The sequence below is a fragment of the Pleurodeles waltl genome, chromosome 12, assembly GCF_031143425.1.
Source record: "Pleurodeles waltl isolate 20211129_DDA chromosome 12, aPleWal1.hap1.20221129, whole genome shotgun sequence".
NCBI classification, from domain to species: Eukaryota; Metazoa; Chordata; class Amphibia; order Caudata; family Salamandridae; genus Pleurodeles; species Pleurodeles waltl.
In genome coordinates, this window is record NC_090451.1 from 192,263,994 (window position 1) to 192,287,918 (window position 23,925).

The 23,925-nt window shown below is 47.0% G+C and overlaps 1 protein-coding gene across 3 annotated transcripts in view; it reads right to left on the reverse strand.

Moving 5' to 3' along the window:
* Nucleotides 1–3,798: 3,798 nt before the first annotated feature.
* KLHDC4 (kelch domain containing 4) overlaps nucleotides 3,799–23,925 on the reverse strand; it is a 312,074-nt gene continuing 291,947 nt past the window's right edge. The window contains exon 12 of one of the 3 annotated variants that reach the window (XM_069216836.1): nucleotides 3,799–5,062. In XM_069216836.1, the coding sequence (XP_069072937.1) occupies nucleotides 4,848–5,062 (215 nt within the window). In that variant the 3' untranslated portion in view covers nucleotides 3,799–4,847. The remainder of the gene's footprint in view (nucleotides 5,063–23,925) is intronic. The other 2 variants (XM_069216835.1, XM_069216837.1) reach the window with 2 other exon arrangements.

The following is a 23,925-nucleotide window of genomic DNA, read 5'->3' on the forward strand; positions in this document are numbered from 1 at the left end:
ATATCCTGAACCGAACCCTGCCCCAGGGAACTGTACAATTGTGAAGGTTCTGATTGCCCTTACACCAGACAACCCAATTCATCAGATACCTAGATGTCAATATCACTCTGAAAATATCAGATCTTTATACAGTTTATTACTTACCTCTCCTCCTTGCCCTCCACAATGGCTTTCAGAGGTAGTTGACTATTTTCCTCTCATGTCTGGATAGGAAACAAACCACAAAGATGAACATTTTGCCGAGAGCATTGTATCTATTCCAAGCCCGGCCTGTCCTCATCCACAGGGAATTCTTCATTGACCTGAAGAAAATGTTTCTGAGCATTATTTGGAAAGGCGGACGTCCATGCTTGCCCAAAAAGATACTGAGCCAAAAGGCAGAGGGGTGGACTAGCTCGCTCACACTGACTAACACACTATATGACCAAACCATCTGAAATTCTCCCAGCCTGGAACCCAAGAGCCACTGACAAACTATGAATGAATATGGACTGTGCAGTGGCAGTCAAAACCCTTTGGAAAACTGAACAGGACAGACTCCTGAATGCATCTCTTATCACACCCACAAACATTTCATTGGCATTCTGGGATACTCTAACAAGGCTCTTGAAGTTAACTATGTTCCCCTTACCTCACATTCCCTTAGACTGCAATCCCACCTTTACGCTGGAACTATTACCCTGATCATTCAATGCCTGGCAGAAGGGAGATTGTCTTACTGTATCAGACATGATCTCTGGGGACAAGAGCATATTGTCCGAGGATTGCAAATGTCAATTTATAGTAAAAGAGGTAGAAACGGTCCACTAAGTCCTACTGAATCATTGGGTGACGCAACCCACTGTAAAGTTAGGGGCCACATTTAAGTTGACTCCAACAAGAAGTTTATGAAAACAACTTTGTAATCAAGAGGTGTCACTTGAACCCTGTATTACCATCTATTGTAGACAGCCACACTGGCAACTAACTTTCAGATGCAGAAATGGACTGCTGTCTTGGTAAGGGAGGTGACTGAAGGTCAATAGTCAAACTTGTAGAAAGTGAACACAAAACTCAAGCTGTATTCTGGGGAGGCAGGCACACGTTTAGAAAGTGGTTGTCTGATATAGCCATCTTACCAAGCTGTACACATTCTACCCATCTGTGAGTGCACTCTGCTAGTGGGTATGTGTTCTGATGGGGGATTTTTAACATATTTGGTGGGACGAGTAATTAAAATACCGAGTGAAAGTTCTGGCAGCTATGAAGATGATACTAGCTGGGATATCCTATCGGCAGTGACATTGTCCTTGTCCTTGTCCTGCTAGAAATGTCCACCGCCCCCACCCACCCCAACCAATATTTTGAACATGAATTCAGAGCAACCACATCCTCATGTGGAACTGCCTAGGACTAAAAGAAAATGGCCCTAGAGGTTCACTAGATAAGGAGAGCACCACCACTCATTACACACTTGTATCTAAAGGTAATTGTGATGCAGAGGTCCGCCAATCATAGCTGATTAACATGAACACTTTGAGGCAACATGAGGTCCGCACTGACATATGTATCGACAGGACTGCTGGCTTTTGTGCTCAATTAGTTCTGAAATGCCTTGATTTGTTAACCTATTGAGGAACACGGGGTAAAGCCACCTCATCTGCTTCTAGAGAACGACTCTTCAGTCAATTAGTATGCTTTTTTTCATACGCATGCCCTTGTCACCCAAGTCGAATAAGAATAAGCTACGGAATGCTTGCCTGAATGACAGTCATGTTTGAAGACGATCAAGGGGGTCGGGTGATGGACAGAAGCCAGAGAGGCCAATTTTATATGATTAAAGACTTACTTTTAGAAACTGTGATATTCTTGCATCTAAAGCATTTACGATTACGACATATTGGAGTATGTGTTGCCTAAGCAAAAATCAATAACAACGACGTTAAAATAAGTTCACTTCAGTACCATGGTTGGGAGGCCAATACCTTACTTTGACAAAGCTATTTTCTTTCTATTTCTATCCTTTTGTTTTTAATCATCATTGTCTGTTTAAGCTGTGTTTTCAGGATACAGTAAATCCAAACCAACAGAATTGTTTGGTACCAATAAGAATCATATTCTACACTGGTGCGCATTTAATTTAAAAGGGTTTTTATACATGCTCGAAGTACATTTGCCCACGAGGACCCACTCAACCTCTTTTATTAAAATTAGACGTAACTGTATTGTATTCTTCTTACAAATTTTAAGTTGCTATTGCATGCCTGTTTTTTTTTCTTTTATGCAGCATACGCTTGCAATCAAAAAAATAATAAAAACAATATTTGCAGAAAGGGAAATGGAAACAGCGGTGGCTTATGACACCTGCAAGGTCATGTTATCTGTAATGTCAACCAGCCATAATTTGCATCCTGCCACAGCATGCTTTAGTTCTAGTCCACTGTAAAGCAAGGTTTCAATGGATGATCCCTAGTCAAGAGCAGCAGAAAAACTGGAGCTTTGGCATACATTGTCCATTTAGATTAACTTTGTGTTGTCACCGATACAGAATTACCTAGGGAGCTAATTCATAGGTATACAATGTTAGTCCATAATGCCACCAGTTTAGGATGCTGACTGGAGATACATTTCTATGCTATTAATTTAAATGGGAAGTGTGGGCTAGCACGACCCTCGTTGGCCAGCAATGGGCACCTTGACCTAGAACAGAGGGTTATAACTTTTAGAGCTTTGCTTGTTCATACTGTGATGATATTATAATTGCAATTGTATATATGTAGCGCTTACTACCCCTGACTTGACACCACAGCACTTTTCGGCGAGTACCATGCTACTCCAGAACCCAAAAAGGATTAGTGGCGGATTAGTATAGGGAATTATGAGTTCATTTGAGCAGTATGCTTGTGAGTCTGTTAGTTGGACTGAAATAGGATAATGGAGGGATAGAACAGGGAAGAGTCTAGAAAGTGTTATTTGGGAAATCTTAGTAAGATAAGGTTTGGGATGAGTAAGAAAACATGGAGGGAAGAGTCTCTAGAAATGTATTAGGGAGATCATAGTAGTAAAATAAGGTATGGGATGAGTCAAAGGAGGGATCCATGACGGAAGAATTTAGAAAGGACTGTTTGGGAGATCATAGAGGTAAAATGAGGTGTGTGGTGATCCAAGGGGGAATAGAAGAGGGAAGAGTCTAGAAGGGTGTGTTTCGGAGACCACAGTAGTAGAATGAGGTTTTGGGTGTCTCGGAGAGTAGAGGTAGAGGACATATTGAGAGAGGTACAGGGTGAGACAGAGTTGTGCATGAGTCAAAGGTACATAATCAAATCACTATAAATAAGAAGTAAAGTCGGTACTGAAGAAGTTTAAACCACAGTACAGAATGACCCTTCGGAAAATATCATCAGACTTGATACCTGAAACTCCTGAGGTACAGGCAGACAAATGGTTCATAAAATTAGCATAAAGGAGCTTCACAAAGTGCTGCTGGACTGGAAAGTGAGATTAGACTGCTAGGCCTGATCACAGCTGCACCACTTGCCCCACTGTTGTGAGAACCATCATTCTACACCTTCAAGTGTGGGAGATATGCCTATTGTAGCAATGACACCTGCATTGGTGTAGGTGTACAATATGAAGGTATTTCTTTCAGTCTCAACTTCATGAACTCTAAATATAGGGTTTAGAGTTATCCACATTACTCAGTTTTGTTTTTAAACAGGCTCTGAGATAAAAAATAAAAAAAAAAAGGGTTAGGAAGGCAGCTAGAATATGTGCAATTTGACAGACTTACAACACATATCTCACAAACACAAAAATCTCTTGTCTTTTAAAAACTGTTTTAGCTTTATTATGGGAAAAACCCTTTGGGTGACTGGATGGCACATAGGGTGAAACGGTGGCAACACCTAGAGAGGAGTCCATGGTAAGGAGGTCTGGGTCCAAACGGGCTGGTGACATCAATCCAAGACATGATAGCCAGTCGTATGCGTCTCACAAAACAGCCTTACTAGCCTCTTGCTGGAAGGACGCAGAGAGCTCAAGTTGTCAGGTGTCAGTAGCTCATCTAGCTCTGTGTTTTTCTTTATGTTTAACGTGTATTTTCACAACAGAAAAAGCAAAAAATGCAAAGGGAAAAACACTTAACAAGGGACTACTTCAAATCTCTGCAAGAAAGCACAGAGGAGAAAGACTAGCAAAGGCACATAAACATGTGCTAGGCATTACAGGAGTAGAATCCATTGATGTGATAGCATGGTCATTTTGTGTATCTTCTACATGTCACAAGTAGGTAGACTAAGCCTTCGGTTTGTAGTTATGTCAAATTGGCATATTACGTACCCAAAAGTAGGATCACGCTGATGTAAATAAAGCAAACAAAAAATATTCAGAAGGCCAGGCAATCACACCAGGTCTTCACATTTCATTAAGGATGTCCTTCCGCAATCTATGAAATAAAATGGTTACTCTAACATTAGGACTATAAAGCAGGACATACCAGTACTAAAGTACTACGTCGATTTCCTTAAAAAAATACAAATCTCGACTGTTAAGGCCACCTCCGACGGCTGAGTGGTTTAAGACCCCGGTGTGTACTACCTCTCCAAGCAGAACAGGGCATTAGAGAGTCTTGCTTTCTCTCTCCGGTAACACTGTCGATTTTTATATGTATGCCTTATTTCTCTTTAGAGGACAACTCATGAGCCATGTGGGTGCTGAGGAGCAGTACTGATGACAAGAACCAAGCAGTAAACAAAATGCCTCAGGCAGATACGGGAGCCTGTTAGAAGAACATGATATTATTTGCCTGCTCAGCGTTTGCAGTCTCAGAGTGTGCTACACCATATTTGCAGGGGCACGAGGACACAATATTAGCACGCTACATCTTCGGTGCTCGGCTGTTGCTCAGATGGGGTCTGCTCCTCATAGAAAGTCTGCGCCATGGCGTGAGCCACTTTCAGCACCTTTTTCTCCTTGGCGTCTGGACCCATGTTAGACCGGGCTAATTGAATCCAGTACTTCTCTGTCCGGGCCACGTAGTCCTTGTACTTCTCACCAGGCTGGACCAAAGGATGCTCCTCATCTTCTGGGGTGCAGAAATGTAAAATCAGAGGAGACATCAGAGTTTAAATATACTGATCAATCACGCAAACAGTCCACATATCGCTGTGTTTGAAACCACTAACATGCTACAAGCAAATATTCTATTAACTGGATTCCTATCTCTTGGGAAGGTGTGTAATAATGAAAAGAGATCAGCTAGTGTACTATTGTTGTCATCATAAGACCTGCACAAAAAATTTGGAAGAAAAGGCAAGTGGCTTAATGCCACTGGTCGCCACAGCACACCTGACCCACTACTTTCACACTAGGACACCACCCATACAATTAATGTAGCAAACCAAAGCTACTATTCAATCAGCCTTACCACTCCTAATAGTCTGTTACTATTACTAATCACAAAGCACACCAAACCTGACCCTTAAGTTTTCACTCTGATCATTCTAACATCGTCCAGCCACAACAACATCCACCTCACCTGCTAGGGTTCCTACGTCTGCCCTCGTGGTGGTATACCCACACTGCTCTTCTCACACTAGTGTTCTTACACCCACCTCATCTCAACTCACAAAACCGTCAGGCTAGTACAATCAAACTCCCCTTAACAAGCGAACATTCCAAAGGTTTACCATGCTACAAGTCCAGTACACTACGTTAGCACACTTACACTCTACTCGCACACCAGAACACCAACAATCTAGATCTTGTGCATCAGCCTCTTTTCTTCCTCTCCTCTCCTCTATCTGTGCACCTTCTTCCTCCCCTAGTAATGTTCTTCAGAGTTACTGTTGGACCTATTCTCATGGAAATGTCTTGGATCTCATACTAAAGTCTTCTTCAATGCTCCACTCCTGACAAAATTACTCTCCTTCTGATCACTACTTGATACTCATCTATCAATCCCTGTATGCAGATGCAAGACACAACAGATCTCTATCCCTGTCTATCTTGATTAAACGCATAAGGACCTTGCCCCTTAAGCTTTCCACCACGTACCTTGGCGACTTCAGGACATTTTAACCTCACATTATCCCTCCAACACTTTCTCCCTGCCCTTCCCCATGCTTGGATCAAGTCTACAATGTGGCCTTTAAAGACATGGAGTGTGCCCCATGGCTGACATGGAGGGTGCCCCATGGCAGACATGGAGGAAAGCCACAATCCAGAGATCCTGCAGATTTTTATACAAGCACTTTGCGTGTTCAGCAAGATACTGGATTCCACTAAACCTAACTACTATACTCACCTCGTGTACTCCATAGCACGCCATGATGAAAGGCAGGCCTAGGGAACTGGCTCCACTGCCCTCCTCACCCTAACTGCAAGGTAGCACACATCTCGAGAAATACCTCAATTAAAAAGAACACACACACGCCACTCACTTGAACTCCACCCCACTAACATTCTGCAATGATTCAGTCTTTCCCCAAATTATCACAAAGAACTGGTCTTGACACTTCTACCAATCAACCTGCCAGCAGCGCATGAGACCTTTATGATCCTCATTTTTAAAAAGATCATCTTTATCGGGTATTCATGGTGCAATGGAGCGTCAATACACAAATCTTGGCACAATGAAAAGCAAAACAGAAGGACAGATAGTGTATAGTTTTGTGTGATCATCATGTCAAATGATACCCCTGGTATTCTGTAGTGCGCAGTGCCGTCCTGAAATCCGATGGTTGGTGCCTATAATTTTCTCTAGTGTAGTCGGAGATATAGAACTAGGAGGGAACCATGAATGAAAAGGGGGATGAGGGGCGGATGTATCGGGTGGTGTCAGTTTGTAATGTGAATGACATAGATGACAGATAAGAAATTAACCAGCATCGGAAGGAGAGGTGCGCTCGCGCAGGGGGAGGAAGGGTATAAGGATAGCAGAAATTATGAATTATGCTGGAATAAGACCATCTCGGGGGAGGGAGTCCCATCCCGATGTGTGGTGCAAAAGAAATCCTCACAGGGGCAAACCGTCGTTGCCACCCAGTTATCAGACGTGCACAAGGAATGCAGCCCATTGTGGAGAGATAGGCCGCTGATGGATCCAGTTGATCTCCCCATAGGTAAGGGCATTGTCCTCCACTGCGCCCCGCTTGTGGAGTGTCCCTCTCCATATCTCCATTGGAGGGGCCACCGGTGAACGCCAGCAGAGTGTGTGTAATTGTGCGTTTGGCCGGCAGCAGGGCCAGGGCTGGAAACTGCGCTGGTACTTTAAATTGTTTTATGTGTTTGAATATGCAGAGGGAGCATTCCTCCCATGTGTAGACATCTGAAGGTCCTGTGACCTCATGCAGTCCAGTATGAATGGTACACCAGTAATCCTGGAGGACTGGAAACGACCACAACATATGCAAAAGTGCGGCATCTGGAGCCTGACAGCGGGGACATGCAAATTGCGTTTCCTGAAAAAAGCAGTGCAGCTGTGTGGGAGTGAGGTAGGCTCTGTGTAATATAAAGAACCGTGGGGCATAGCGCCACTTTCCCTGTGTCCCATAGCACCCTCCCTACCGCCACCATGGGTGTGCCATATTCAAAATACGGCACACCATGGCGCAGGGTAGGGGGCAATAGCGTAATTTTTCATGACGCTATTGATGTACGCTGCAGGAGTAGCGCCAAAATATTGGCGCTACTCCTGCAAAGTACATAGGGACCCATTCTAAATAATGGAAGCACCCTTTAATGCCTGCTCTCAGCAAGCGTTAAAAGTGCCGTAAAGAAACGGCACAAAGAAACAAGGAAATCTCATAGATTTCCTTGCACCATTTTTTCGCCCCCCCTTACGGGGCCTCCGTTGCATACATTATGTCTGGTGCAGGCATAATGTAGCGGAAAGGGTTACAGAGTGGCACAATGCACGAATTGCACCACTCTGTAAATACGGCGCAAGGATTTCATCTTGGTTGGCCCACATTAATGTAAATAATAATGATGCTAATGTGACGCTAGGTGATTATAAATATGTCCCTGAGTGTTCTTGGATTGTGAGATGTGGGAGACCTTTGGGAATTCAAGCGCCAGACCCTACTCTTTATCATGGGAATACCCTCCCAAAGCCATCCTCCCATTTGTGGCAGAGTGTGTCGACCAAAGTGATTGTCAGGTCTCGGATGGCTCTGTACAGCCAGGTGCTAAGGTGGCGACCTGGTCCCATGCTCAATATGGCATGAAGTACTGGATGCGTCTCAGGTTCCCTGCCCCCAAGATCCTACAGGGTACCACATGTGTGAGTGAGATGCCTATGTAAAGAAACTTTCCCAGTGGAGAGTCCACTGTCTTCAGTCAATTGGTCAAAGGGGAGGAGATGGCGCCTGTAGGAAGTTGGCTCTGTATGTGCTATTTCAAAGTAAGGAATAGCATGCACAGAGTCCAAGGGTTCCCCTTAGAGGTAAGATAGTGGCAAAAAGAGATAATACTAATGCTCTATTTTGTGGTAGTGTGGTCGAGCAGTAGGCTTATCCAAGGAGTAGTGTTAAGCATTTGTTGTACATACACACAGGCAATAAATGAGGAACACACACTCAGAGACAAATCCAGCCAATAGGTTTTGTTATAGAAAAATATATTTTCTTAGTTTATTTTAAGAACCACAGGTTCAAATTCTACATGTAATATCTCATTTGAAAGGTATTGCAGGTAAGTACTTTAGGAACTTTGAATCATTACATTAGCATTTATACTTTTTACATAAAACACAAATAGCTGTTTTAAAAGTGGACACAGTGCAATTTTCACAGTTCCTGGGGGAGGTAAAGTATTGTTATTTTTAACAGGTAAGTAAGTCACTTACAGGTCTCAGTTTTTGGTCCAAGGTAGCCCACCGTTGGGGGTTCAGAGCAAACCCAAAGTCACCACACCAGCAGCTCAGGGCTGGTCAGGTGCAGAGGTCAAAGAGGTGCCCAAAACACATAGGCTTCAATGGAGAGAAGGGGGTGCCCCGGTTCCAGTCTGCCAGCAGGTAAGTACCCGCGTCTTCGGAGGGCAGACCAGGGGGGTTTTGTAGGGCACCGGGGGGGACACAGGTCAGCACAAAAAGTACACCCTCAGCAGCGTGGGGGCGGCCGGGTGCAGTGTGGTCGGGTTTTCAATGGTTTTCAATGAGAGACCAAGGGGTCTCTTCAGCGGTGCAGGCAGGCCAGGGGGGGGCTCCTCGGGGTAGCCACCACCTGGGCAAGGGAGAGGGCCTCCTGGGGGTCACTCCTGCACAGAAGTTCCATTCCTTCAGGTGCTGGGGGCTGCGGGTGCAGGGTCTTTTCCAGCCGTCAGGACTTTAGGTTCAGGCAGTCGCGGTCAGGGGGAGCCTCGGGATTCCCTCTGCAGGCGTCGCTGTGGGGGCTCAGGGGGGACAACTTTGGTTACTCACGGTCTCTGAGTCGCCGGAGGGTCCTCCCTGAGGTGTTGGTTCTCCACCAGTCGAGTCGGGGTCGCCGGGTGCAGTGTTGCAAGTCTCACGCTTCTTGCGGGGATTTGCAGGGGTCTTTAAATCTGCTCCTCTGTAACAAAGTTGCAGTTCTTTTGGAGCAGTGCCGCTGTCTTCGGGAGTTTCTTGTCTTTCTTGAAGCAGGGCAGTCCTCAGAGGATTCAGAGGTCGCTGGTCCCCGGGAAAGCGTCGCTGGAGCAGGTTTCTTTGGAAGGCAGGAGACAGGCCGGTAAGTCTGGGGCCAAAGCAGTTGGTGTCTTCTGTTCTTCCTCTGCAGGGGGTTTTCAGCTCAGCAGTCCTCTTCTTCTTGTAGTTTCAGGAATCTAAAGTTTTAGGTTCAGGGAAGCCCTTAAATACTAAATTTAAGGGCGTGTTTAGGTCTGGGGGGTTAGTAGCCAATGGCTACTAGCCCTGAGGGTGAGAACACCCTCTTTGTGCCTCCTCCCAAGGGGAGGGGGTCACATCCCTAATCCTATTGGGGAATCCTCCATCTGCAAGATGGAGGATTTCTAAAAGTTAGAGTCACTTCAGCTCAGGACACCTTAGGGGCTGTCCTGACTGGTCAGTGACTCCTCCTTGTTTTTCTCATTATTTTCTCCGGCCTTGCCGCCAAAAGTGGGGGGCGTGGCCGGAGGGGGCGGGCAACTCCACTAGCTGGAGTGTCCTGCGGTGCTGGCACAAAGGGGTGAGCCTTTGAGGCTCACCGTCAGGTGTGACAGCTCCTGCCTGTGGGAGGTGTTAGCATCTCCACCCAGTGCAGGCTTTGTTACTGGCCTCAGAGTGACAAAGGCACTCTCCCCATGGGGCCAGCAACATGTCTCGGTTGTGGCAGGCTGCTGGAACCAGTCAGCCTACACAGATAGTCGGTTAAGGTTTCAGGGGGCACCTCTAAGGTGCCCTCTGTGGTGTATTTTACAATAAAATGTACACTGGCATCAGTGTGCATTTATTGTGCTGAGAAGTTTGATACCAAACTTCCCAGTTTTCAGTGTAGCCATTATGGTGCTGTGGAGTTCGTGTAAAACAGACTCCCAGACCATATACTCTTATGGCTACCCTGCACTTACAATGTCTAAGGTTTTGCTTAGACACTGTAGGGGCACAGTGCTCATGCACTGGTGCCCTCACCTATGGTATAGTGCACCCTGCCTTAGGGCTGTAAGGCCTGCTAGAGGGGTGACTTATCTAAACCTGCATAGGCAGTGAGAGGCTGGCATGGCACCCTGAGGGGAGTGCCATGTCGACTTACTCGTTTTGCTCTCACCAGCACACACAAGCTGGCAAGCAGTGTGTCTGTGCTGAGTGAGGGGTCTCCAGGGTGGCATAAGTCATGCTGCAGCCCTTAGAGACCTTCCTTGGCATCAGGGCCCTTGGTACCAGGGGTACCATTTACAAGGGACTTATCTGGATGCCAGGGTGTGCCAATTGTGGATACAAAAGTACAGGTTAGGGAAAGAACACTGGTGCTGGGGCCTGGTTAGCAGGCCTCAGCACACTTTCAATTCAAAACATAGCATCAGCAAAGGCAAAAAGTCAGGGGGTAACCATGCCAAGGAGGCATTTCCTTACACAACCCCCCCCCCAAACGAAAGAGGATGAGACTAACCTTTCCCAAGAGAGTCTTCATTTTCTAAGTGGAAGAACCTAGAAAGGCCATCTGCATTGGCATGGGCAGTCCCAGGTCTGTGTTCCACTATAAAATCCATTCCCTGTAGGGAGATGGACCACCTCAACAGTTTTGGATTTTCACCTTTCATTTGCATCAGCCACCTGAGAGGTCTGTGGTCAGTTTGAACTAGGAAGTGAGTACCAAAGAGGTATGGTCTCAGCTTCTTCAGGGACCAAACCACAACAAAGGCCTCCCTCTCAATGGCACTCCAACGCTGCTCCCTGGGGAGTAACCTCCTGCTAATGAAAGCAACAGGCTGGTCAAGGCCATCATCATTTGTTTGGGACAAAACTGCCCCTATCCCATGTTCAGAGGCATCTGTTTGCACAATGAATTGCTTGGAGTAATCTGGAGCTTTTAGAACTGGTGCTGTGCTCATAGCTTGCTTCAGGGTGTCAAAGGCCTGTTGGCATTCTACAGTCCAGTTTACTTTCTTGAGCATTTTCTTGGAGGTGAGTTCTGTGAGGGCTGTCACAATGGATCCATATCCCTTCACAAACCTCCTATATTACCCAGTCAAGCCAAGGAATGCCCTGACTTGAGTCTGGGTTTTTGGAGCTGCCCAGTCCAGAATAGTCTGGATCTTAGGCTGGAGTGGCTGAACTTGGCCTCCACCTACAAGGTGTCCCAAGTAAACCACAGTTCCCTGCCCTATCTGGCATTTGGATGCCCTGATAGAGAGGCCTGCTGATTGCAGAGCCTTCAAAACCTTCTTCGGGTGGACCAGGTGATCCTGCCAGTTGGAGCTAAAGACAGCAATATCATCCAGATAAGCTGCACTAAAGGACTCCAACCCAGCAAGGACTTGATTCACCAACCTTTGGAAGGTGGCAGGGGCATTCTTTAAACCAAAGGGCATAACAGTAAACTGATAATGCCCATCAGGTGTGGAGAATGCTGTTTTCTCTTTTGCTCCAGGTGCCATTTTGATTTGCCAGTACCCTGCTGTTAAGTCAAAGGTACTTAAGAATTTGGCAGCACCTAATTTGTCAATCAGCTCGTCAGCTCTAGGAATGGGATGGGCATCTGTCTTGGTGACAGAATTAAGACCTCTGTAGTCCACACAAAACCTCATCTCTCTCTTTCCTTCTTTGGTATGAGGTTTGGGGACTAAGACCACTGGGCTAGCCCAGGGGCTGTCAGAGTGCTCAATTACTCCCAATTCCAGCATCTTGTGGACTTCCACCTTGATGCTTTCCTTAACTTGATCAGACTGTCTGAATATTTTGTTTTTGACAGGCATGCTGTCTCCTGTGTCCACATCATGGGTACACAGGTGTGTCTGACCAGGGGTTAGGGAAAAGAGTTCAGCAAACTGCTGTAGGACCTTCCTACAGTCAGATTGCTGTTGGCTAGAGAGGGTGTCTGAGTAGATCACTCCATCCACTGACCATCTTTTGGGTCTGATGAGAGGAGATCAGGGAGAGGCTCACTCTCAGCTTCCTGGTCCTCATCTGTTACCATCAACAGATTTACATCAGCCCTGTCATGGAAGAGCTTAAGGCGGTTCACATGGATCACCCTCTTGGGGCTCCTGCTAGTGCCCAGGTCTACCAGGTAGGTGACCTGACTCTTCCTCTCTAGTACTGGGTAAGGGCCACTCCATTTGTCCTGGAGTGCCCTGGGAGCCACAGGCTCCAAAACCCAGACTTTCTGCCCTGGTTGAAATTCAACCAGTGCAGCATTTTGGTCATACCAAAACTTCTGGAGTTGTTGGCTGGCCTCAAGGTTTTTACTTGCCTTTTCCATGTACTCTGCCATCCTTGAGCAAAGGCCAAGTACATAGTCCACTATGTCTTGTTTAGGCTCATGAAGAGGTCTCTCCCAGCCTTCTTTAACAAGAGCAAGTGGTCCCCTTACAGGGTGGCCAAACAGAACTTCAAAGGGTGAGAACCCTACTCCCTTCTGAGGCACCTCTCTGTAAGCGAAAAGCAGACATGGCAAGAGGACATCCCATCTCCTTTTGAGTTTTTCTGGGAGCCCCATGATCATGCCCTTTAATGTCTTGTTGAATCTCTCAACAAGGCCATTAGTTTGTGGATGATATGGTGTAGTGAACTTATAAGTCACTCCACACTCATTCCACATTTGTTTCAGGTATGCTGACATGAAGTTGGTACCTCTGTCAGACACCACCTCCTTAGGGAAGCCCACTCTGGTAAAGATACCAATGAGGGCCTTGGCTACTGCAGGGGCAGTAGTCGACCTAAGGGGAATAGCTTCAGGATACCTAGTAGCATGATCCACTACTACTATGATGTACATATTTCCTGAGGCTGTGGGAGGTTCAAGTGGACCCACTATGTCCACTCCCACTCTTTCAAAGGGGAACCCCACCACTGGAAGTGGAATGAGGGGGGCCTTTGGGTGTCCACCTGTCTTACCACTGGCTTGACAGGTGGGACAGGAGAGGCAAAACTCCTTAACCTTCTGGGACATGTTGGGCCAGTAGAAGTGGTTGACTAACCTCTCCCACGTCTTGGTTTGTCCCAAATGCCCAGCAAGGGGAATATCATGGGCTAAGGTCAGAATAAACTCTCTGAAACCCTGAGGCACTACCACTCTTCTAGTGGCACCAGGTTTTGGATCTCTTGCCTCAGTGTACAGGAGTCCATCTTCCCAATAGACCCTATGTGTTCCATTTTTCTTGCCTTTGGACTCTTCAGCAGCTTGCTGCCTAAGGCCTTCAAGAGGGACAGGTTTCTTGTCCCTTACACAACTCTTCCCTTGAGGGTCCCCCTGGGCCTAAGAGCTCAACCTGATAAGGTTCCAACTCCATAGGCTCAGTTCCCTCAGAGGGCAGAACTTCTTCCTGAGAAGAGAGGTTCTCTTTTTCTTGTTGTGTTGCAGCTGGTTTCCCAGCTGACTTTCCTTTCCTCTTGGTAGGCTGGGCCCTTTTTCCAGACTCCAGCTCTACTTTTTCACCCTGTGCCTTGCACTGTGCCCTTGTCTTGACACACACCAGTTCAGGGATACCCAGCATGGCTGCATGGGTTTTCAGTTCTACCTCAGCCTATGCTGAGGACTCCAGGTCATTTCCAAGCAAACAGTCTACTGGGATATTTGAGGAGACCACCACCTGTTTCAGGCCATTGACCCCTCCCCACACTAAAGTTACCATTGCCATGGGATGTACTTTAGTTTGATTGTCAGCATTGGTGACTGGATAGGTTTTTCCAGTCAGGTATTGGCCAGGGGAAACCAGTTTCTCTGTCACCATAGTGACACTGGCACCTGTATCCCTCAGGCCCTCTACACTTGTCCCATTAATTAAGAGCTGCTGCCTGTATTTTTGCATGTTAGGGGGCCAGCCAGCCAGTGTGGCTAAATCCACCCCACCCTCAGAGACTAATGTAGCTTCAGTGTGACACCTGATTTGCTCTGAGCACACTGTTGATCCCACTTGGAGACTAGCCATTCCAGTGTTAGCTGGAGTGGAGTTTGAAGTGGTATTTTTCTTGGGACAGGCCTTGTCTCCAGTTTGGTGTCCAGACTGACTACAGCTACGACATCAGGCCTTTTTGGGATCAAAGTTTTTACCCTTGTACCCAGAATTGTTTTGTGAAGAGGCTCTGGGCCCACCCTCCTGTGCAGGTTTTTGGGGGCCTGTAGAAGACTCTTTACTATTTTTGTTTTTGGCTGTCTCACCACCTTTCCCCTGGGGAGGTTTTGTGACCCCTTTCTTTTGGTCACCCCCTGTGGAAGTTTTGGACACCCTAGTCTTGACCCAGTGGTCCGCCTTCTTTCCCAATTGTTGGGGCGAAATTGGTCCTAGGTCCACCAGATGCTGATGCAGTTTATCATTGAAACAATTACTTAACAGGTGTTCTTTCACAAATAAATTGTACAGCCCATCATAATCACTTACACCACTGCCTTGAATCCAACCATCTAGTGTTTTTACTGAGTAGTCTACAAAGGCAACCCAGGTCTGGCTCGAGGATTTTTGAGCCCCCCTGAATCTAATCCTATACTCCTCAGTGGAGAATCCAAAGCCCTCAATCAGGGTTCCCTTCATGAGGTCATAAGATTCTGCATCTTTTCCAGAGAGTGTGAGGAGTCTATCCCTGCACTTTCCTGTGAACATTTCCCAAAGGAGAGCACCCCAGTGAGATTTGTTCACTTTTCTGGTTACACAAGCCCTCTCAAAAGCTGTGAACCATTTGGTGATGTCATCACCATCTTCATATTTAGTTACAATCCCTTTAGGGATTTTCAACATGTCAGGAAAATCTCTGACCCTATTTATGTTGCTGCCACCATTGATGGGTCCTAGGCCCATCTCTTGTCTTTCCCTTTCTATGGCTAGGATCTGTCTTTCCAAAGCCAATCTTTTGGTCATCCTGGCTAACTGGATGTCCTCTTCACTGGGGTTATCCTCAGTGATTTCAGAGAGGTTGGTCCCTCCTGTGAGGGAACCAGCATCTCTGACTATTATTTTTGGAGTCAGGGCTTGAGAGGCCCTGTTCTCCCTAGATAGGACTGGTGGGGGGGAATCACCCGCCAAGTCACTATCATCATCCTCTGTGTTGCCATCCTCAGAGGGGTTGGCTCTTTCAAACTCTTCCAACAGATCCTGGAGCTGTAGTTTGGAAGGTCTGGAGCCCATTGCTATTTTCTTTAGTTTACAGAGTGACCTTAGCTCTCTCATCTGAAGATGGAGGTAAGGTGTGGTGTCGAGTTCCACCACATTCACATCTGTGCTAGACATTATGCTTCTAAAAGTTGGAATACTTTTTAAGAATCTAAAGACTAGTTCTAGAATCTAATTCAAACTTTTACCAAACTTTTAAACTCTAAAAGAAATGCTAACAGGGACTAACACAAGGCCCTAGCAGGACTTTAAAGAATTTAGAAAAATTTCAAATTGCAAAAATCAATTTCTAATGACAATTTTTGGAATTTGTCGTGTGGTCAGGTATTGGCTGAGTAGTCCAGCAAATGCAAAGTCTTGTACCCCACCGCTGATCCACCAATGTAGGAAGTTGGCTCTGTATGTGCTATTTCAAAGTAAGGAATAGCATGCACAGAGTCCAAGGGTTCCCCTTAGAGGTAAGATAGTGGCAAAAAGAGATAATACTAATGCTCTATTTTGTGGTAGTGTGGTCGAGCAGTAGGCTTATCCAAGGAGTAGTGTTAAGCATTTGTTGTACATACACACAGGCAATAAATGAGGAACACACACTCAGAGACAAATCCAGCCAATAGGTTTTGTTATAGAAAAATATATTTTCTTAGTTTATTTTAAGAACCACAGGTTCAAATTCTACATGTAATATCTCATTTGAAAGGTATTGCAGGTAAGTACTTTAGGAACTTTGAATCATTACATTAGCATTTATACTTTTTACATAAAACACAAATAGCTGTTTTAAAAGTGGACACAGTGCAATTTTCACAGTTCCTGGTGGAGGTAAAGTATTGTTATTTTTAACAGGTAAGTAAGTCACTTACAGGTCTCAGTTTTTGGTCCAAGGTAGCCCACCGTTGGGGGTTCAGAGCAACCCCAAAGTCACCACACCAGCAGCTCAGGGCTGGTCAGGTGCAGAGGTCAAAGAGGTGCCCAAAACACATAGGCTTCAATGGAGAGAAGGGGGTGCCCCGGTTCCAGTCTGCCAGCAGGTAAGTACCCGCGTCTTCGGAGGGCAGACCAGGGGGGTTTTGTAGGGCACCGGGGGGGACACAGGTCAGCACAAAAAGTACACCCTCAGCAGCGCGGGGGCGGCCGGGTGCAGTGTGCAAACACGCGTCGGGTTTTCAATGGTTTTCAATGAGAGACCAAGGGGTCTCCTCAGCGGTGCAGGCAGGCCAGGGGGGGGCTCCTCGGGGTAGCCAACACCTGGGCAAGGGAGAGGGCCTCCTGGGGGTCACTCCTGCACAGAAGCTCCGTTCCTTCAGGTGCTGGGGGCTGCGCGTGCAGGGTCTTTTCCAGCCGTCGGGACTTTAGGTTCAGGCAGTCGCAGTCAGGGGGAGCCTCGGGATTCCCTCTGCAGGCGTCGCTGTGGGGGCTCAGGGGGGACAACTTTGGTTACTCACGGTCTCGGAGTCGCCGGAGGGTCCTCCCTGAGGTGTTGGTTCTCCACCAGTCGAGTCGGGGTCGCCAGGTGCAGTGTTGCAAGTCTCACGCTTCTTGCGGGGATTTGCAGGGGTCTTTAAATCTGCTCCTCTGTAACAAAGTTGCAGTTCTTTTGGAGCAGTGCCGCTGTCCTCGGGAGTTTCTTGTCTTTCTTGAAGCAGGGCAGTCCTCAGAGGATTCAGAGGTCGCTGGTCCCTTGGAAAGCGTCGCTGGAGCAGGTTTCTTTGGAAGGCAGGAGACAGGCCGGTAAGTCTGGGGCCAAAGCAGTTGGTGTCTTCTGTTCTTCCTCTGCAGGGGTTTTTCAGCTCAGCAGTCCTCTTCTTCTTGTAGTTTCAGGAATCTAAAGTTTTAGGTTCAGGGAAGCCCTTAAATACTAAATTTAAGGGCGTGTTTAGGTCTGGGGGGTTAGTAGCCAATGGCTACTAGCCCGGAGGGTGAGTACACCCTCTTTGTGCCTCCTCCCAAGGGGAGGGGGTCACATCCCTAATCCTATTGGGGAATCCTCCATCTGCAAGATGGAGGATTTCTAAAAGTTAGAGTCACTTCAGCTCAGGACACCTTAGGGGCTGTCCTGACTGGTCAGTGACTCCTCCTTGTTTTTCTCATTATTTTCTCCGGCCTTGCCGCCAAAAGTGGGGGCCGTGGCTGGAGGGGGCGGGCAACTCCACTAGCTGGAGTGTCCTGCGGTGCTGGCACAAAGGGGTGAGCCTTTGAGGCTCACCGCCAGGTGTGACAGCTCCTGCCTGGGGGAGGTGTTAGCATCTCCACCCAGTGCAGGCTTTGTTACTGGCCTCAGAGTGACAAAGGCACTCTCCCCATGGGGCCAGCAACATGTCTCGGTTGTGGCAGGCTGCTGGAACCAGTCAGCCTACACAGATAGTCGGTTAAGGTTTCAGGGGGCACCTCTAAGGTGCCCTCTGTGGTGTATTTTACAATAAAATGTACACTGGCATCAGTGTGCATTTATTGTGCTGAGAAGTTTGATACCAAACTTCCCAGTTTTCAGTGTAGCCATTATGGTGCTGTGGAGTTCGTGTAAAACAGACTCCCAGACCATATACTCTTATGGCTACCCTGCACTTACAATGTCTAAGGTTTTGCTTAGACACTGTAGGGGCACAGTGCTCATGCACTGGTGCCCTCACCTATGGTATAGTGCACCCTGCCTTAGGGCTGTAAGGCCTGCTAGAGGGGTGACTTATCTATACCTGCATAGGCAGTGAGAGGCTGGCATGGCACCCTGAGGGGAGTGCCATGTCGACTTACTCGTTTTGCTCTCACCAGCACACACAAGCTGGCAAGCAGTGTGTCTGTGCTGAGTGAGGGGTCTCCAGGGTGGCATAAGTCATGCTGCAGCCCTTAGAGACCTTCCTTGGCATCAGGGCCCTTGGTACCAGGGGTACCATTTACAAGGGACTTATCTGGATGCCAGGGTGTGCCAATTGTGGATACAAAAGTACAGGTTAGGGAAAGAACACTGGTGCTGGGGCCTGGTTAGCAGGCCTCAGCACACTTTCAATTCAAAACATAGCATCAGCAAAGGCAAAAAGTCAGGGGGTAACCATGCCAAGGAGGCATTTCCTTACAGCGCCCTGCAAAGAGATCACCCATCTCGAGGATTGAATGGTCAGTCCAGACCCACAGTTTTTCTGCAGTGTAATAGTCCCAGCCAAAGGGAGGACCAATTAAAGGTAGGCTGGGGGAGTAGAGCGGGATTGCCCGAGTAAGAAAAGTACCCTGGCCATACAGGTCCTTGCCACCGCCACCTGAAGGGGCCAGAAGGGCATGGGGTGTTCCCGAAGGAGTAAACAATGGAGTGTGGGTACCGGTAAAGATCTGGTCTTCGTGCAGGCTTCATCAAAGTAGCACCCAGCAGTCCAGCAGGACAACCATTGTCCAGGAAGTACGCTTCAAAAGATGGGGCCTCAAGACCTTCCTGATCTACTGACAACTGCTGTTTGCACAGAGCAAGGGTTTTTAACTACTTAAAGAAGAAGCGGGTGGTATTACTGGGAGGTTCCCGAAATGACAAAGAAGATGTGGCAAAGAAGATGTGGCAAAATCACAATTTTCACCAGGGCAACCTTGCTAATGGGGGCCAAGGGGAGAGGGTGCCAGAACTGTATTTGGGAGCGAACGCCTGCCAGGGCTCTGAAGAGGTTTACCTCGTTACTGAGGTACTCTAGGGTCTGCTCAGCCACCGCTATGTCCTCCCGAGAGTCCTAGGGACTCCGGCAATCTATTCGATGCATGTTTCCCTAGGATGGCTCCTTCCAGAACACCGGGTCCTCGAGGCAGTCATGCAGCAGCCTCCAGGCAAGGTGTGGGGGGCAAGGGAGGTGCCCAGCTAACGTCCATAATATGTGCATCATGGTCAGATATTACTCAACCCAGATAGTCTGTATACTGTATTACAGGTACCATAGCAGGAGAGCAAAGGAAATGGCCAAGGCGTACGTACAGACTGTGTGGGATAGAAGTGAACGAGTAAAGCCGGGACCCAGGGTGACGAGAGCGCCATGCATGAGTGAGTGCCCAGTGGGGGTGCCCAGGTCCAAAAGCACTTTGTTTGGGTATAGAGAGGGTTGGAGGGGTGGCTTGGAGGAAGCAAGGCAATAGAGGATGGGACCTATTCAAAGCAAGGAGATTTGGGCGAGTGTGGCAGAAAGGGTGTTCCAGAATGTCCCCTGGTCAGTGTTGGGTTTCTCGCTATCTCAGACGGTGTGAAGGGCTCTCCTGCAGTCTGCGATAGTTTGCTCCTGTTTGGGGGAGCAGGTGGACGAAATACGGAAGGAGGGTCTCATTAATATCCCACCCCCCGGGAGGCCTGTATGATCCTCTTAATAAACTGCCTCCTCTGTCTTTCAGAGCTCTCATTTGCCACTTCGGTCACTCTCTACTTTCTAGCTAGTCCTGACTCTTTAGTCAACATTACATTATCCATCTCACCAACACACTCTTTCTAACTTTCCCTGGATCACAAGCCACCCCATCAACACCAACTTGCTCAAACCGGTACAATTCAGCTTTCACCAATCTCATCAAAATAGCCATCATTGACGTACCTACCTTTTAATTCCACTCAGCACAACCCCTTCTCCTCTTCCCTGATACTCCTTGAGCTCCGTGCTGCTTTCTACACTTTCAACAATTACGCTCTACTCACTTCCCTCGTCTCTGCCTAAGAATTGTAGATACAGGTATCAGTATCCTGTTACTATTCTATCTCATTGGAGACCTCCGTGCCACATGGTACTTTCGAAAGATTCATCCTAGCATGATGCCTACTATCCCTTATTTCATCTTGCTTAGTAACAATACCTCATCCTTTGGTATATCTTACCATCTGTATGCCAATTACACACAATTACTTTACTGCTTTCCCTCCATCACATTTTACGATCCGGCAAAACACATTTCCTCTGAACACACAGACACTAGATGGCTCTAATGCACAATTTAAAAACAGAGATGTCAAACCTTTCTCTTATGTCCAACCCTATAGATTTAATCCCAGAAACAGTTATTCTCCCTCAGTTAGGAATCTTGTCATCCAGTTCTACCATGTGTTTCAGGTCCTTTAACTCCTTCGCTGTCTCCCCCCTAGGTTCCCACTACTAAGGACGATACATCATTAACAGCGAAAGCTTACTCGTAAAACTCACAGTACTCCTTCTCCCCTATCACAAAAATCTTCAAGAACACTTTTCAATCTTCCTAGACAGATACACTTAATTTTACAAGCATCAAGCAAATTGAGTTTTAGCCTTTGACAGGGTACACTACAGCCTTATTATCTTTATATTCAAAGCCATTCATGGCACATCACCATCCCCCCTCTTTCATCTTCATATTTAATCACACACTGGCTTCTACTCTATGTTCCACCTACCAAAATGCTGTCCCTGTTCTAAAGCCAATTTGCACTACCTCAAAGCAATGGTTCTTTAAAGCCGTCGACTTGAGCTCCCTCCCCACCAATACCAAGCTACCCTGTAACTCCCTTAGCTCAAGCGTGCCCTGAAGAGCCACCTTTCCAACCTGAAAAATGTTCCCAACTAAGTAATCCCTCTATACCCCCATCATCACTACTCACCCTTCACACGCCAGTATCTGCTTAAGTAAATCTGCTTTGAACATTCCTAATCCTAACTCTATGTAGTCATCTTATCTACATCTCGTTTACTGATGTCACTAGGTTAAACACTTCTTCTAAAGGGACTAATTCACAATGAATACCACAAGTTTTTACTGTCTTGCAAACCAACCTTTCCAAATCACATGCCGGCACGTATCACTCCACTACACATCTGGTTATAAACATTTTCTTACCATTGCTCTATTTCACTACAGCAGGTTAACAATCATCTGATATGAATGTACTAACCCCATCTCAAAGTAAAAACAAACCCCTACATCTCACACTAAAGTTCATCTTACCTAATGCTCCCCATTTCACACTACTGTTCCCCATCTCATACTGGCACAAGGCTCCCAATCACAATGGAGCCCATAGCTTTTTCATCGTACATTAGCACAGAAAGGCTTCTCATCTTTCTCAGTAGCTCATTAAACTCCAACACTACACACAAAGCAAATAATGTTTTTACTATGATAACGGCACAAAGATGAATCTCATTAAAATCTAATGCTCTCACCTTCATCAACACCCCCAATTTTATAAAGGCACAACATGTTACACTGATAGACGATAGCAAACACTAAAGACAAGTCAAAGAGAATCAGCAGGATGACTCGTCTGGAGGGCCCAGAATATCACCTCAGAGCAGGTGTACATAGTAGTACAAAACATTCACGTATGACTGGTCTACATGGTTGGATTGGGATTTAAAATAGGCCCAGGCACACTAAAAAAAGTTGGCCCACATTAGAGGATTGCGCCTTTATCGCAAAACACTGCTTTAAGTATTATGAAAAGAATGGGGAGTGTTGTCTAAAAGAGGCAATTCAATTTGCATTTTTAAAGCTCGCTACTCACCTGTAGGTCTCAAGGCGCTGTGGGCGTAGGTCCTCAAGATTCAGTCAAAGAGCCAGGTCTTAAGGTTCTTCCTGAAGTGATAGCGAGTGCCTGAAGTGGAGAGGCAAGGTGTTCCAGCATTTCGCTGCAAGGTGGGTAAAAGATCTCCCTCCAGCCGAGGACTTCCTTATGCAGGGTACGGTGGTGAGTGACTGCTGGGAGGAGCGGAGAGGTCTGGCAGGGGAGTAAAAGGTGATGCACTGGTTGAGGTAGCTGTGTCCAAGGTTGTGGAGGGCCTTGTAAGCATGTATGAGGAGCTTGAAGTTGATCCTCTTCTTGACGGGGAGCCAGTGGAGATCTCTCAGGTGTCCTGTGATGTGTTCTGGGTGGGGGATGTTCAGGAAGAGTCTGGCGGAGGCGTTCTGGATTTGTCGTAGCTTACTCAGGTTCTTCTGGGTGGTTCTGGCTTAGAGGGAGTTGCGTAGTCAAGTCTGTTGATGATCAGGGTTTGTGTTACGGTCTTGTGGTAGTCGCTTGGGATCCATCTGAAGATCTTCCGGAGGAGTGGAAGCAGGTGGAGGCGACGGAGTTGACCTGTCTTGTCATGGTAAGCACTGAGTCGAGTATGACGCTGAGGTTGCGTGCGTGGTCTGTAAGGGTGGGGGGCTGCCAAGTGTGGAGGGCCACCCGGAGTCATCCCAGGCTGAGGAGGAGGGTCCCAGGATGAGGATCTCAGTCTTGTCGGGGTTTAGCTTAAGGCAGCTCTCCTTCATCCAGGCGGCGACTGCTTCCATCCCGTCTTTGAAGTTCTTCTTGGCCACTGTGTGGTTTTCATTCATGTAGATGATCAGCTGTTCAGTCGGTAGTTTCTAATGATTGGGACGAGCGGAGCCATGTAGATGTTGAACAGTGAATGGCTCAACAAGGATCCTAGGGGTACTCCACAGCTGAACTCTGAATGTGTAGGTACAGGCATGATTTCTTGAATGAGATAAATAAATAAGCAAATGCTGCCAGGACTCAGTGTGCACAGATTAGTTCACACTTGTGAATGTGGCCAAACCTGAACATAAGTGAGGCTACTTCTGCTCAAGCCCCCTGCCTGCTCAATCTGCATGCATTAATGGGCCAGTCCAGCGAGAGACTGGGAATGACACCTCCGTCCCTTGGTAAAAGGGAGGTAATGGAGGCCCATCTGCCTCCAGTAAGGCAGATGGCAGCATCTGAACAGCACAGACACAGCCCAAATCGACCACTATACAGCTCATAAAAAAAGCAGCCCACAGCTCAACTCAAATACCGCCCATTGCCTGCCTTACCAATCCGACTCTGCTGGTCTATGTGCACTACGTGCACAGCTCCAAGTGATCTGTTCACTAGCCTTTTATTAACCTTTTTAAGGACTGACTTTTGGCAAAGAGGAGGAGGATGCCAACTGGGTTCTAGAAGGAGGATGCCCATAGCTTTCTTAAAAGACAAAGAAGCACAAAAAATCCTCAAATATGGTGTTTTTCCTTTAACTCTAACTCTTTGACAGAAATAACAGACCAGTGGACACACGTTCAGCATCATTAATCACATTATTGGTTTCATACTCATTTATGCAGTCACTCAGCACCAAATATAATTTATTCCCTCATTTATGTGAGGAATCTGGTAGGTAAGGAGGGCTTGTGCCACTCCCTCCCTAGCTCAACGGATTGTACGCCATTTTCTACTGCAGCTGCTAATACTACTATTACTGC